The 16,306-nt window shown below is 49.3% G+C and overlaps 1 protein-coding gene across 2 annotated transcripts in view; it reads left to right on the top strand.

Annotated features, from left to right (window-relative positions):
* Positions 1-695: 695 nt before the first annotated feature.
* Positions 696-16,306, top strand: part of UPF1 (UPF1 RNA helicase and ATPase) — a 34,878-nt gene continuing 19,267 nt past the window's right edge. For both annotated transcript variants that reach the window (XM_036845897.1, XM_036845898.1), the window contains exons 1-3: positions 696-917; positions 13,544-13,686; positions 15,287-15,376. In XM_036845897.1, coding sequence (XP_036701792.1) covers positions 696-917; positions 13,544-13,686; positions 15,287-15,376 — 455 coding nt within the window. The remainder of the gene's footprint in view (positions 918-13,543; positions 13,687-15,286; positions 15,377-16,306) is intronic.

Here is a 16,306-nt window from a genome sequence, read left to right as displayed (position 1 = left end):
CCCATTTTAAAGATGGGTTAACAGGCCCAGGGAGCTTCTTCGAGAGATGGGGACGCACCGCACCGTCCTCGCCAAGCCTCCCCAGCTGGGTGTTCCACCTATGTAAGGCATTCAGTTGGCGCTCAGTTAACCCAAGACACTGTCGCCGCCTCTAACGACACAGACGACCACGTCCGCAACCAACCGCTGCCCCAGCGCCACAGAGCAGCGGTTGGGGCGGGACCACGTACTGGAGCGTCTGCCGAGACGGCGGTTGGAAGCCCCGCCCCCCACGCGTGCACGCTGCGCGTCCCGTCGGCCCGCTAGGCTCCGGGAGTCCGGGCGCGGTTGGAGGCGTCCTCAAGGAGTGCGCGCGCCTGCGCCGGCGTCGGGCTCGCGCACGCGCACCTGCGCCGGCGTCGGGCTCGCGCACGCGCACGACGGCGACGGCAGCGGTGGCGGCGGTTCCTGCCGAGGGCTGCGAGGGCGGGCGGCTCCGAAGGAAGCGGCGAAGCTGAGAGGCTCGGCGGCAGCGGCGGCGGTTTGGCGCGCGTGACTCTCGACCCTGCTCGCTCTGCGGCGGGCGTTTTGATCCGGTCCACGGGCAGGGGCGCAGCGGCGGCGGCGGCAGCCCGAGGCTTGCGGCCTAGGCCTCAGCGCGGCGGCGGGCTCGAGTGCAGTGCGGAGCCGGCCTGAGAGCTCTACGCGGCGGCACCATGAGCGTGGAGGCGTACGGGCCCAGCTCGCAGACGCTCACCTTCCTGGACACCGAGGAGGCCGAGCTGCTCGGCGCCGACACCCAGGGCTCCGAGTTCGAGTTTACCGACTTCACTCTCCCCAGCCAGACGCAGACGCCCCCCGGCGGCCCCGGAGGTGGCGGCGCTGGGGCCCCGGTCTGCGCGGGCCCGGGCGCGGCGGCCGGACAGCTCGACGCGCAGGTGAGCGGCACATGGCGACGCCGGAAGCCGGGGCCGGGCCTCGGCGGTCGGGGACCTGCCCCGGTTTCCCCTCCAGCCGGGCCCGGGCTGATCTGCTCGGGTCCCACAGTCCGGCCGGGTCCGGAGTAACCTGGCCGGGGATCTCCCGCTCAGGACGTGCCCGGAGTAACCTGCCCCAGTTTCCGCTCTCCAGCCGGACCCGGGTAGATCTCCTTCAAGTTCCGCTCTGGTTGCGTACGAGTGATCTCAGGACTTAGCTCAGGCCGGGTCTTAGGTGATCTGTCCCAAGTCCTCTTCCGGGCCTGTCCGAGGTGAGCGGCCCTAGGTCCGTCTCTGGCCAGGTCGGGGGCGACTTGTCCCCGAGTTCTTCTCCTGCTGGGTCAGTGCCCTGCTCAAACCAGCTCCGGGGTGATCTGCTCCGGTTCCCCCTCTGGCTGATGCGACCGCCCTGCCCCACTCCCTTACCTGTGGTCGCAGCCATCAGGGCACCCCCGCCCCCATTCATGCCCACTGTGCGGCGGGTTCAAATTTCACCGGGCCCTGGGATGCTGGCGAGAGGAGGGTCGAGGCTTCCCCAGCAGAAACGGAATTTTTGCATCCAATCGAGAACCCCACACTCGCTGGCTTTTAAGATTATTCATGAAGCAGTTTGCGTTTTGTTTTTCCTTCTTGCATTGCCTGTTGCTGAAATCGACCTGTTACGTAACTCCACAGCCCTGCCTTGGAAAAGTTGGTTTTGAGTTTGTTCCTCCAATGGGGCAGTGGTAGTGGGTTTCATATAAATGGTTCTGCCACGTCAGAAAGTTTTGTTCTTAATGATGTGAACATTTAGGGAAGGCTGCTCAGTTATTATAAATTTGGGTTTGTGTTACGAGAGTGTGTTGGGCATACACTTCCTGGACCTGGGTCCCTGCCCCCGGGGTGGGAGAAGGGGCTCGCAGTGGCCTTGGGCTGGGCTCCCCAGGAATGTAGCCATCTTCCTGTGGATCTCAGATTCCATTCCTGTGCCTGGCACCTCCCTCAGGTTTATTTTCCTGAATTCTCAGCCAGGGAGGAGCTATAGGGTTCACCTTGTCATAGGTGTCCCTTAGCAAGAGGATCCACTGCCAGGGTGCGGGGAGCTAACCCATCCTCAGCCAGAGTGAGCTCAAACCCTGTCCTGGAGGAGGGGGCTTACATTCTAGTTGGATGAGTCATTCCCGTGGGTAGACCACCCACTTGGACTTTCTTTTAGCCCCTAATAGAAGCAGAAAACATTTGACTCATGCTAACCCCAGATTCCTTAAAAATAGAAGCTTGATGGGTGGGGCATCAGGGAGAACAGGTGTGCACCATATGTATGTTTTTTCGGTTTTGTTTACATATGGTGGGGGAAGGTAGGAGAGAGGGGAGAGTTTGCATGGAGAAATGAATGAGCCGCTAGAGGCTCATGATAACGCCTGTAGTTTCATACTCTGTAGACCTGTTTCCACAGCTGTAAAATGGGGATAACAGCTATATTTTTGTTACTTTTAAACATACGTGAAATCTGGACTCATGTATGAATGGATAGACCGGATAGTGCTGTCTGTAATTTGTGTCCAGCGTGTCCGGAAGGCTGAGGATAAAGATCTCTTGGTTGAGCAGTGTGCCATGACCCGTGGCAGCTCAGGGTTGTGAGAGGTAATCGTTTTATTGCAAATCCTGTTTAAACTGTAGCCTGTAAAACAGCAAGCCTGGGGCAGCTCTGAGTTCTAGTTGGGTTCTTTTTTTTTTTTTTTTTTTTTTTAATAAATAAATTTATTTACTTATTTATTTTTGGCTGCGTTGGGTTTTCGTTGCTGTGTGCGGGCTTTCTCTAGTTGTGGTGAGTGGGGGCTACTCATTGCGGTGGCTTCTCTTGTATCAGAGCACGGGCCCTAGGCGTATGGGCTCAGTAGTTGTGGCTCACGGGCTCTAGAGCGCAGGCTCAGTAGTTGTGGCGCACAGGCTTAGCTGCTCCGCGGCACGTGGGATCTTCCCGGACCAGGGCTCGAACCCGTGTCGCCTGCACTGGCAGGAGGATTCTTAACCACTGCACCACCAGAGAAGTCCCTGGGCTTCTATTCTGAGTGCCTTTTGATTTTATCTTATAGGATGAGTGGCTGTGGATTGTCAAGTGCTGGGCAACCACTTTTGTTTCACAGCTTTACCGAGGTAGAATTCACATACCATACACTTCACCCATTCAAAGTGTGCAATTCAGTGACTTCAGTACATTCAGAGTTGTGCAGCCACCACCACAGTCGATTTTAGGACATTTTCATCTCCATAAAAAGAAGCCCTGCACCCCTTAGCCTGTCAGTCCTCCCTTCTCTAACCCCAGGCAGCCACTAATCTTTCTATCTCTGGATTTAGGTACTCTGGACATTTCATATAAATAGACATATAGTATGTGGTCTTTTGTTCTTTTACTGAGCATGTTTTCAAGGTTCATCCATGTTGTAGCATGTATCTGCTTCATTCCTTTTTATGACTGAATGATATTCCACAACACAGACAGACCACATTTTATTTATCCACTTACCTGTCGGTGGACATTTGGGTTGCTTTTGTTTTTAGCTGTTATGGAAAATGCTGCTGTGAACGTCTGTGTACAGGTTTCTGTGTGGACGTAAGCCTTCAGTGAAATTGGTGGGTGGTATGGTAACAACTGCCCGTTGCTTTTTCGGGTGCTGCCAGACTGTTTTCCGGTGTGTAGCCACTTTTGATACCAGTCTTGACTGCCAGTTTTGCACAGTTGGTTTTATCTGAAAGTTTGTTGAGGTAACACATGTGTGTCTTGGCCAGGGTGGGAGAATGGCAGGCAGAGGTGACTCCTGCTGAGCTTTGAGTTGGTTCCAATAACACTTGTTTTCTTGTTTATGATTTGAAACTGATATTTATCAAAGCCCTGTCAAGTGTCCTTAAGATAAAGGGACAGTTTTCTTTTGAGTATTTGACCCTTTCCTGGCCCCTTCCCCTACCCCTCAAAAGGCAGGGAAAGGTAATTTTGGAAGTCCTTTGCATAATAACTGGTATTACAGACCTTCTGGTCTGCCTAGTTGGAATATTTCCCCTTGACTGTTGCTACTATCGTGTTTCCTCCAAACATTGGAATTATGGTGAAAATCTTAAGAGTTGGGAACACTGCCAAACAAAAAAAAGGAAATGAACCATTGATACAGCCAGCAACATGGATGCATCTTAAAATAATTACAGTGAGTGAAAGATGCACTTAAAAAAGAGTATATACTCTTTGATTCTGTTCATATAAAACTCTAGAAAGTGCTAGGTAACCTACAGTGACAGAAGGCAGATCAGTGGTTGTGGGGAGGGGAGGAAAGGACAGAGGGATGGCAAAGGCACGAGGAGACTGAGGGTGATGGATGTGTTTGCTACCTTTATTGATGGATTAACCGGTGTTTACGTACATTGATGTGTGTCAGTTTACAAAATTATAAAGAGCTGCTACCTACTCTTCAAAACCTGCTGCCTTCAGAAGTCAAGGAAGGCTGTTCCAGCATATCCTTGATTGTCCAGGTAAACAGATCATCTTCTGCTTCCTGGCCCTCAGCTTATGATGAGGAGTGAATTCCATATAGTTCCGGGGTTCCTAAAAGTGGTGAGTTTAAAATTTGAGTCGGCCTTTTTTTGTTCCGTGAACACTCAGTACAGCTGTGACATAAGTACGCCTTGAGAAAATTGGAGATGAGATGCTGCTAACCTCGCAGGAGCTCTGGCATGTGTTCTACCTGTACTTTTCTCTTAGTGGATTTCTGGCGTTTGGTTCCAAACCCCCAAAAGGGAGGGCTTACGTGTCAGTTACTGCTTAATAAGCGAAATAACTTCTAACTCTATTTACCCAATTAATTTCATTACCCAGATTCAGCATGATTGGGGGAAAAGTTAACACTAATACAATTCCAATAGTAACAGCAGAACAAAAGTTCTCTATCAATCTAGCTCCCACAACCAAAAAAGAGAGGCATCTTTCTAATAGCTTTACTGGGCTTCCCTGGTGGTGCAGTGGTTAAGAATCCACCTGCCAATGCAGGGGACATGGGTTCGAGCCCTGGTCCGGGATGATCCCACATGCCGCGAAGCAACTAAGCCCGTGCGCCACAACTACTGAGCCCGCGTGCCTAGAGCCCGTGCTCCGCAACGAGAGAAGCCACCGCAGTGAGAAGCCCGTGCACCGCAATGAAGAGTAGCCCCCGGTCACCGCAACTAGAGAAAGCCCGCGCGGAGCAATGAAGACCCAACACAGCCAAAAAAAAAATAATAATAATAAAATAAATAAATAATAGCTTTACTGAGGTATGGTCATATACCAGAGTCCTCTTGTTTGTTTGTTTTTTATAATTTTTACAATTTCACACACCTTGATCTGGGTCATGGATATAAGCAGGTAAGCCATACTTTTTGGCTTTGCCAAGTGGCTTGCAGGATCTTAGTTCCCCGACCAGGGATTGAACCCAGGCCTCTGGCATTGGAAGCGCGGAGTCCTAACCACTAGACCTCCAGGCAGTTCCCGAGTCCTCTTGTTTTTAAGTGTTCAATTCAGTGTTATGTGTTTTTTTTTGTTTGTTTGTTTTTAGTAAATTTACTGGGCTGTGTAGCCATTACAACAGTCACTCACTGTTCTGAGTTCTCTTTCATGCCACCTTTCCTTTCCTCTTCTATTTTTGCTCCTTCTAATCTTGGTAGTTTCTTGTTAAAGCTCTAAGGTAGGGAGATCGGGTGACCCCGCGCTTCCTACGCCAGGTCACACACTGGGGAGATGTGGTGCCTCGTGTGCTAGGTAGGTTCTGTGCTGGAGTTCAGAGGTAGGAGCTGAGACCTGGCCACACTGCTCATGTGAGCCTGGAGCCCTCGTGTCTGTTCACGTTTTGTTTTGTTCCCTCTGCACAGAGTCTCAGGCTGACCTCCTCAGCTTGGTTCTCGACTCCCGTCCTCTCAGTACTTCTGTTTCCCTGTCTTGCTGTGCTTGGGGAGGGCTGACTCCCACTGGGAGTCAAAGTGAGCTCTTTGCCAACTGTAGCTTCTTTGTTAGAAATGGCAGGTGCTGCCCAGTCTGCAGTTGACCCTGGGGACAGTGAGGGCCCAGAGGAGGGAAAGGGAAAAAAGCCTTTGTGAGTGGTGGTCCTTGAGTTGTTCAGGAAGTGCACCCTGAACAACTTGGGCACAGGGCTTGGCATGGAGGGAAAGGGCTGTTGTCCACGACGAGGGGCTCGAGCTGGATCCTGGAGCCTTGTGTTGCTGCTGAGGGGTGCCATGACCTCCCTTGAGAGGAAGGGCCCTTAGGTGGCGGGGAGACCTGGCAGAGTTTGGCTGAGGCTAGAAGGGGAGCTCAGGCAGAGAGCGCTGGGGTCAGATGTGTGCCTTCAGGTGAGCGCATGTGTGAACTACCACAGTACCAGGTGGCCACAGTGGCCACTCCTCCTCGGGCACATGCTTGTCACTGTGCTGAGCACCTGTTGTCCCCGAGTCCTCATAACTCCTCTAGAGCAGGTGTGAGTTCTTGTCTGATGGTTTTCATCAGGGCCCGGGATCCCCCTGGGCTGAGGCAGGGCTCCCCTTGGATGGAAGGTGTGAGTAGGGGTCAACAGACCTTTGGAGGTGCTGCCCTGAGACCTGGGTGAGAGGCCTTGCAGGAGGGAGAGGCCCCACCAGAGCACTGTGTGCAGGGGCTGGAGGGGCAGATTGTGGGCAGTGGCTCTCAACTGAGGGGCAGTTGTGGTGGTTAGCATGGTAGGGGTGGTCTTTCGGTGGTATAGGACAGTCCAGCTCACAGAGAAGGGCCAAGATGACCATTGTGTTCAGTGGGACCCAGAGCACAGTGTGGCCTGGGAGGTGCAGAGGGGACAGTGAGTCGGACCGGGTCTCCGGTGCTCCCTTTTCCAAGTCTTATGGGGCCCCAGTCTTGGGGGGCTTTGAACTCTTCTTGCCGGAAGAGCTTTCCTTGAGGGTAAAATCCTACTTCCTCTGATAAACAACAGGAATGCTGGGTCCTGGGATCCCATGGCTGGAATAGGGTCCTTGTGCCTTTTTATGTGTGTTGGTCCACTAGCAGCTTGCAAGTTGGACAGCTGAGCCAGGCTTCTCAGGATCCCTGCGGACTGTTGCCAAGACGGCTTCTAGACAGTACAGTTGATTTAGGCTGCCTGCTGAGCTGTGAGTAGCCCTTTGTCATGACTGAGGATAGCACCTTCCTATCTGCTCTAGCTCCTCGCATAGCTCAGCTGCCAGGGCTGCCAGTGAACCTGGAGGGGTTGCTTGCCTCATCCCGGGACAGAAGCCATTTGGTACAAGCTGTGCTCGTCTTCTGTCACTCCTTTCAGGTGCATGGCTCTGCAGAGCTAACGCACATTCCAGGCAGCCACCTTGTCCACCTGTATTGTGTAAAAATGTTTATTAGGAATTCTCTCATGTATAAGTAGATAAAGCAAATCCTGCCCATCTGTCTTCTTGATTTGATGATTGGGAAGATTTTCTTTGCTCTCTTTTTTCTTTTTTTTTTTGCTGAAGTGTTTTAAAGCAAATCCAACTTGTCATTTCACTCTTCTGAGGTTGAGCCATATGAGTTAGTGATACTCAACCATTTAGACCTATGCTATTTAGAATGCATTTCTAAAAACACGAAAAGGACATCTTTCCTTCATAGCCATACTGCTGTGGTCAGACGAACAGCACCAACAATAGTTTTTCAGGATCATCTAATATTGAATACATGGGGGATCCACAGTCAGATTATTTACCTGGTTCGGATCCCTGTGAGGTCTAGTATTAATGTGATTGATTGTCATGTCTCCAGCCCTGCTCTTCTGGGCAGTCCCTCCCTTTTCTTCTTTTCATGCCACTGAGCCAGGATCCGGTCCAGGTCATTGTCCTGTGAGGTGTCCTGCCTTCTGGACTGAACCTCTCCTCACAGCCTGGCTTCTCCCCGCAGGTGTGGGTGGATTCCATCTCAGTCTGTGAGCTCCTCTGAGAGTGCCTGACCCCAGAGCTGGGCAGGCAGGGGCAGCACAAGGTGAGCTGCAGACACCCCAGACAGGTCAAGGATAGTCTTGAGCTTTGAAATGAACTGCAGGGGTGGACTTGGCATTTGATCAAAACAAGGGTCTACTGAAAAGAGGGAGGCAGGTAGAACTCCTTTAACCCAAAGCTCAGGGACTGCTGTGTTGGGTTGGGACCATGTGAACTTCCCTTCATTGTAGGTCAAAAATGGTCAAATCTCAACAATTTCTTGTGGTTAAAACTAATGGATTAAAGAAGGCTAAGAGATTACATCACAAATAATGTGTAATTGTTAACTGGATCTTGGATTTAAAAAACTGTAAAGGACATTATTGGGACATTGGGAAAATGTGTCTATGTGTATTAGATATCAGTATTATATCAGTGTTATTCCTGAGTGTGATGTTTATATTGTGGTTGTGTGGAGAAAGCCCTTGTCCTGGGACCTATGATTCTGAAATGGATCAGGAACAGAAAAGTATGTGTGTGTGTGAACGCATGTGTGCATACGTGTGCAGAGCAAGAGAGGGAGAGAGCAAGTGTGGCAAAATGTGAGTGGCTGGTGGATCCAGATGGTGGGTGTGTGGGTCATTCATTCTCTGTAACTTTTGAAACTTTTTCAAAAGCTGAGGGAGAGTGGATCTTCTGTTAGCCTTTTCCTGAGGCAGGGCTCAGAGACCTGGTAGTTCCTCTCTGCGTCAGGTCACCTGAGGGAAAGGCGATTTCCCACTCGCTCTTTTTTATTTAAGTTGTGGAAGAAAAGAATAAATGATGAGTCATTTTACATCTCAACCCTTATATTTTGGATGAGAAGATACATTCGTTTAGCTAACACTGTGAGAGCCTCCTGGGGTGTGGGCTCAGTTCTAGGTGCGGGGGTCACAGCAGGGAGCAGGACCGGCAGAGCTGGCCCCACTGGCGCCCCTCAGATGGGGTCAGGGGAGGCCTCCCTAGGAGGTGCCCTGTGGACCGAGACTGAAGGACCAGGAGCCATCTGCGTAGAAGCCAGGGAGATAGTGCAAAGGCCCTGGGACATTGGCATAGTCGGGGATTGATGGACAGAAATGTCCATTTCATGCTGAGTGGTATGACGCTTATGAGGTTTGGGGTAAAAATTTATGGTCTAAAAGTTCTTACCAGCACAGTTAGTGGTAATTTTTGAATTGATATGCTTTTCCTTTCTGGGAATGAAGTGACCTCTCTTCCTGCTGCTCTGAGGTGCACTGAGTTCTGCAGTGGGTCGTAAGAAACTCTCTGGGCAGAAAACCTCTGCAAGGCCTTGATCAGCTCAGCAGCTCATAGATGGACTTCGATAATGAGTGTCCAGAGCAGGGGTGGAGAGGGAACTGTTTCCTTCGCTTTCTAGACCCAGTGACATGGTGCCTGGGGATGGGCTTGGGGTGCAGGGAGGACTTTCCCTTCTTGAGCCCAGCAGGACCCAGGGGTCCTGGCTGGAGGTGATGGGTTGATAACCTCAGTCCTGTGCCAGACAAGGACACTCCCCTCCCTTCTTCCATTATGTCGCCTGGCTTAGATTGTGGGGCTTCTCTGTGCCAGGCACTCTTCAGTGCTTTAACTCATTTAATTATAGTTATTAAGGTCAAATGTATTTTTGAAGTTAATGTTTATCTTAAAACTTTCCAGAAAGTAGAGGGAGAAACTAACAAGCGAGTTATAGAAGTCTGTGTTGTGGTCAGGTCACAGCTGGGCAGGAGTGGGGCTGGGCAGGGGTTGGACAAGTGCATGTGGTGTGTAGGTGTGCATAAATACTTGTGAGGAGGGACACACCCACGCCTCCCAGCCACACAGCTACAAGGCCTACTGGGGAATCTGGACTCCTCTCTCTAGTCTCCCTGCCTTCAGTGGGGGTGAGGGAGAATCCATCTGACCTTGTGTCGTGTCGGTATTGTATTGTCTCTTGAGTGTTCCTAGAGCAGATCCTAGAGTGGACTTAGGTTTCCTGCTCCTTATTAAGCCTGAAGGGGTATGAGTGATGCAGAGAAAGGGTCGTCACATGGTTGGTCAGGCTCTGTTAAGAGCCTCACACATTCCTGATGTGCCCTCTGCTGGTTCACTCTTCCCTCTGTGAGGGGAGATGAAGTGTGGGATCTGAGGCCTGGATGAAGCAGGAGTGGGTGGAATGAAGGCACCTGGTGTCACGCAGGTGTCTGTATTACTCCACATACTAATTTTGATGTTTCAGGAAAGTAAAGATTCACATATCACTAAGGATATTTCTTTACACATAAAAGTTTATACAACCTGGTGAGACATTTTAGGAGTTCTTCTAGACTAGGAGTTGGCAAGCATTCTCTTTTTTCTTTTTTTTTTTAATTAACCATTTTTAATTTTATTTTTAAAATTTATTTATTTACCTATTTATTTATTTATTTTGGCTGCGCTGGGTCTTCGTTGCGACGCACGGGCTTCTCTAAGGCGTGCCGTCTTAGTTGTGGTATATGGGATCTTAGTTCCCTGACCAGGGATCGAACCTGGGCCCCCTGCATTGGGATCGTGGAGTCTTAACCACTGGACCACGAGGGAAGTCCCCCAACCATTTTTTAAATTGAAGTATAGTTAATTTACAATATTGTGTTAGTTTCAGGTATACAGCAAAATGATTCAGTTATATATATATATTCTTTTTCAGATTCTTTTCCATTATAGGTTATTACAAGATATTGAATGTAGTACCCTATACTGTAGGTCCCTGTTGTTTATCTATTTTATAGTAGCAGGGTGTATATGTCAATTTCAAACTCCTAATTAACACCCCCCCCATCAGCCCCTTTGGTAACCATAAGTTTGTTTTCTATGGTTGTGAGTCCATTTCTGTTTTGTAAATAAGTTCATTTGTTTCATTTCTTTAGATTTCACATGCAAGTGATATCATATGATATTTGTCTTTCTCTGTCTGACTTCACTTAATATGATAAGTGACTTCACTTAATATGATAATATGATATGTCCATCCATGTTGCTGCAAATGACATTATTTCATTCTTTTTTATGGCTGAGTCATATTCCATTTTATGTATATGTACCACATCTTCTTATCCATTCCTCTGTCGATGGACATTTAGGCTCCTTCCATGTCTTGGCTGTTGTAAATAGTGTTGCTGTGAACATTGGGGTGCATGTACATTTCGAATTAGAGTTTTCTCCGGATATATGCCCAGGAGTGGGATTGCTGGGTCATATGGTAGTTCTATTTTTAGTTTCTTGAGGAACCTCCATACTTTTCTCCATAGTGGCTGCACCAATTTACATTCCCACCAACAGCAAAGGAGAGTTCCTTTTTTTTGGACCTTTCTCCAAAGAAGATATACAAATGGCCAACAGGCATAGGAAAAGATATTTAGCATCATTATAATCCAGGTTATGCCAATCAAAACCACAATGAGATACCACCTCACACCCATTAGGATGGCTACTGTCAACAACCAACAGAAAAATCACAAGTGTTGGCAAGGATGTGGAGAAATTAGGACCCTTGTGCACTACTGGTGGGTGGGAATATAAAATAGTGTAGCTGCTGTGGAAAACAGTATGGCAGTTCCTCAAAAAGTTATACATAGAATAATTATATGATTCAGCAACTTCACTTCTGGGTATATACCCCAAAGAATTGAAAACAGGGACTTGAAGAGATACTCGTTCTCCATGTTCATAGCAACATCATTCACAGCAGCCAGAAGGTGGAAGCAACCCAAGTATCCACTGACTGATGAATGGATAAACAAAATGTTGTGTGTCCATACAATGGAATATTATTCAGCCTTAAAAAGGGAGGAAATTCTGACACAGGACACAGATGAACCTTGAGCACATTATGCTAAGTGAAATAAGTCAGTCACAAAAGGGCAAATACCGTATGATTCCACTTATGTGAGGTCCCTACGTAGTCAAATTCATAGAAACAGAAAGTAGAATGGAGGTTACCAGGGGCTGAGGGAGGGGGAATGGATAGTTTCAGTTTGAGAAGATGAGAAAGTTCTGGAGATGGATGGTGGTAGTGGTTGCGCAACCATGTGAATGTACTTAACACCACGGAACCACTTACAATTTTTTTAAAAAGAGGATCAGGGATTTACAAAGAGGTGCTTGTGATGATGTTAATAATACTATCTTCATTACATTAAAATCCAAAAGTTGACACTGATTTTTCATTTTTGAAAAAAAAAAAAAAATTTCCCCCAAACAAAGCATACAGTCTTCTTGCATTTAACCTGATTGTTGCCTTCTGAAAAAATGTTGGGACTTCCCTGGTGGTCCAGTGGTTAAGACTTCGCCTTCATTGCAGAGGGTGTGGGCTCGATCCCTTGTTGGGGAGCTAAGATCCCACATGCCTGGTGGCCAAAAAACCAAAACATAAAACGAAGCAATATTGTAACAAATTCAATAAAGACTTTAAAAATGGTCCACATCAAAAAAATCTTAAGAAAAAAAGATAGTATATTAAAGTGGTGGCAGACACAGTGAAATGGGGTTCTGATCTGGCTGAGACCATTACAGAGACACGTGTTCCTGTAATGGGTTCTTGGCTTCCTTGACAACCCGAATGCACCTTTGGAGTTTCTGGGATGCTCCCCCACTCAGGAGACCCGTTGTCCTTAGGCCCGTATAGGTGACTGGAGCAGTGGACAGGGAGTGGCCTGAGCCAACCCCGCATGGCGTGGGTGTGGGTTTTGGTTTCCCAGCTCTGCGTGGCAGGCCAGTGTCTGATCCCGTCTCACAGCTCAGAGAAACCTGGTGCCTGCCCTGGGGCTCGTCACTCCTTCCCGTCTTTCATCGCATGATGCTTCCACTGCTTGACCCAGCCTTGTGTGGGCTGTGGCCCGTGGGGACCATGATGGGGACTGCTGGCTGCTTTCTGAGGAGGCAGTTCCTGGGGGGGCAGCATTAGGAGCGCCTGTTTCCCTCGGACAAGCTGAGTCTGTGCACCCATGAATGGATGTGTGAGCTCAGCAGAGGTGCCTGTGAAATTCATCGCTTAGTTATTTAAAGTTGCCTATTTGTATGTTTTTGCTATTATAACATATAAAGGGTACATTTAGTAAGATTGTGTCCTGAAACTGGAAGATTATCCTAACATTAAATTTCTAATTCATAATTAAGAAGGGCTGCCTTCTGGAGAGGGGAACTGTCAGTGAAGGAAGTATGTGGACTAACGAGAGAACTGCATTCCCACATCTGCAGGGGTCACAACCTTTATTTCTGGTGCTTAGGCTTTAAAGGAGGAGGACCCTTGTGCAGCTGTCCGCAGGGGGGGACCATACCTGGTTTGTAAAAAGTCATCTTGCTTCTTGTGGCCCTCAGCTTCCTGCTTGTAGTCATGGCGCTGTGGCTAGATGGGGTTGGGCCTGGGTGTGCAGGTGGCAGGGCGGATGACCTCAGCCACCTGTGCCCTGTTTTTGGCCAGGTAGGTTTGATAGGGAAGAGGAGAGTATGAAAAGTCAAATCAGAAGATGCTGAACTGTTGCACAGTAGAGAGCAGGCCAGTGCTTCACGGGAAGGTTGCCATGACTGCTCATATGGGGAGAAGCCACGTACCTGGGCTGAGGCCCGGAAGCTGCAGTCTTTCATGGTGACGCTGCCTTCTGCCATAGGTCGGTGGACCTGAGGGCATCCTGCAGAACGGGGCTGTGGATGACAGCGTGGCCAAGACTAGCCAGTTGTTGGCCGAGTTGAACTTCGAAGAAGATGAGGAAGATACCTATTACACGAAGGATCTCCCCATACATGCCTGCAGGTGAGCACCTTCAGTGGAGGAGAGGACTCGCCTCCCAGAGCATCCACATTCTATATGCATTTGCTAACTTTACAGAGGCCCCTCTAAGACCATGGACTGTGACACTTGGAAACACTGTCCTTGGGAATAAGGAGGTTGCTCAAGCCTTTGTACACACATAAGTCCCTATTACTGGGCAGGCGAATGGGATCAGCACCCTCTGTCATCCCTGATTCTCCCAGCTGGAGGGGGAAAGGTTCCCCTTCTCTGCCTTCCTCAGGCCCTTGGGTTGTTACCCGGTACCTGCCCCACTCACTTATCAGAAAGAACTCATCACATCGGGTGAGCATTTGGAGGGTGAATAGAGCAGCTAAGATTTCTCTTACAAAGAGATTACTGTAGGCTTCTTTAAAAATCTGCCTCCTTGTTGCGTTGAAGATTCCTGAAAAATTGGAAGTGAGTAGTCAGTGGATAGACCTGCGTGTTGACCAAATTTGGAATTCTCATCTAGAGGAGGACCCACCCCTTGTGTTTGGACTTACTCTTGCTTTTTTGTTACACGCACGTGAGGAAATTGAGACCAAAAGAGGTGAAATGATCTTGCTCAGGGCACCCCGCCAGGCAGGGCAGTGGGCCTGGGCCTCTGCTCAGCTCTGCCTGCCCCTTGGGCACGCTGCCCCTCTGAGGTCTGCACCCATCACGGGACAGAGGGCCGCTCTTTTCCCTGCTTGGTGGGCACACTTTTTTACTTTGTTGGCTCTTTGTTCACTCTCATTTACAGTACATTTTTACGTATGTATTCGCGTTCCTGTTATGTACCAGATATGCCTGTGAAGTGGTCCTGGTGAAGCTGCAGGTCGTTAAAGTCTGCACACCCCCTCGCACACCTGCCGTCCCCGGGGAGTGGAGTAGGGAGAGCCCCCCTGGCGTGAGGTGTTACAGGGAAGGTTCTTGGCCAGAGGACATTCTCGTTTGAGACTTGAGTCTTGGCTTCATCCACATACAGAACTCTGTGGAGAGCCAATATTTTTGTTTTTGGTGTGTTGATTTTCAGAAAAGGGAGGCCAGGGGGCTCTCCCTAGGTGCTCCTTGCGAGCTGAGCTCAGTCTGTACCCCAGGACCCTCCGCTGCTGGGTTGAGCTGAGTGTTCCCAGGAGCACGGCGCCCTCTGCTGGAGCATGGGAGGCACTGTGAACACAGCGTGGTCTCAGCTTACCTTCTGTGTGCCCAGAGCTAGGGATGCTGATTTCCCTGCTTATAAGTCACAGTTCCTGAAACTTCAGGCCAAGGAGAGTGACTAGGTCACCTGGGGTGTTTTAGGACTCCGTTGTTGGGCTCACCTGGTACCTTGCACTGCTCTCACCCCCCCACCTCACCCTGGAAGGGGCTTTGCTGCTGTCTGAGGAGTCTCCACAGCACCCCTAAACCCTTCCCTGCGTTCACAGGGTCAGGATGCCTCTGCAGTTAACTGATTCGATTTTGTTAGTGGGATCGTTGGGTTTGAGTATGTGTTTAATGAAAAACTTAAAAATGTTGTAAGAGGAAAGAATTTTACATCCTGCCAAATTAAAACCAGAGAGTGGTCTTCTAGCTTTAACTGTTGATGTTTTGACTTTTTTAGTTACTGCGGAATACACGATCCTGCTTGCGTGGTTTACTGTAATACCAGCAAGAAGTGGTTCTGTAATGGACGTGGAAATACTTCTGGCAGGTAGATAATCAAACCGCGCATGTGTCTTTAATCAGTGCTGTGCTCAGATTTGTGTGTAAATTATGGAAATGTTGAAGCGAAGCACAATATAAAATCACGCTAACAAACCTGGTTTTTTCCCTCCTCTGTGACTGGTTTAACTTGAAACAGATGGTGGTGTGTGAATGCCTTAATGTATTTACCCTTGATTTATTCTCTGTGGTTCTTTTTATTATGCAAGTAGGGTTGGCTTAATTCTCTTTCCCAGTTTTTATTTATATTTTTCTGCAAGATGAGCTCCTGGCACGCCCGTTCATCTTCATTACTGGGTGCCTGGGGAGGATGTTCCCAAGACAGTAATGGGCATCCATGGGAGCCCCTTCCTGAGAAGGCTCCCTCTGGCTTTAGCTCATCAGAGCAGTCCTGAGGCTAATATGGGCCAGATCCTGAATCATCAGATGAAATTAAGTTCACTTGACCGTCGGCTCTGGGCTTCCCTTCCTGCTGTTGATCAGCAGCAGCTGTGACTAGGTCCCTTGTTTTGTGTTTGGGGTGAGACCCGCATTGTGAGGGTGCTTGGATTCCAGGGGAGAGTCCGTTTGGCTAAGCTTGAGTGGTGAGACTCCTCAGCCTCCACCACTGGCATGGGTCTGGTCCTGGTGGCTCCTCCAAGGCCGCCGTGATGTGCAGCGACTCACTCCATTACCACAGGGAAGCAGAGCAGAGTCTCCGTGGGACAGGGATCCAGGTCGCCTGCAAGAAAGCGGCATCTTCCTCTGAGGTTCATGTTTTATAGAAATAAAGTGACAAAATTCTGTAGGCAGCTTTATTTCTACAGAGCCCATACCCTTCCTGTGCCTTTGGCAGCCGTGGCTGAGGACACAGAATGGTCAGATCTCGTGTCACCTTGGAGTTAGTAATGCGAATTGTGGGGTTCTGAGTGAGGCAAGA

Source organism: Balaenoptera musculus, chromosome 3 (assembly GCF_009873245.2).
Source record: "Balaenoptera musculus isolate JJ_BM4_2016_0621 chromosome 3, mBalMus1.pri.v3, whole genome shotgun sequence".
Lineage (NCBI taxonomy): Eukaryota > Metazoa > Chordata > Mammalia > Artiodactyla > Balaenopteridae > Balaenoptera > Balaenoptera musculus.
The sequence above is the reverse complement of the archived record's forward strand: the minus strand, read 5'-3'. Positions and strand labels throughout refer to the sequence as shown.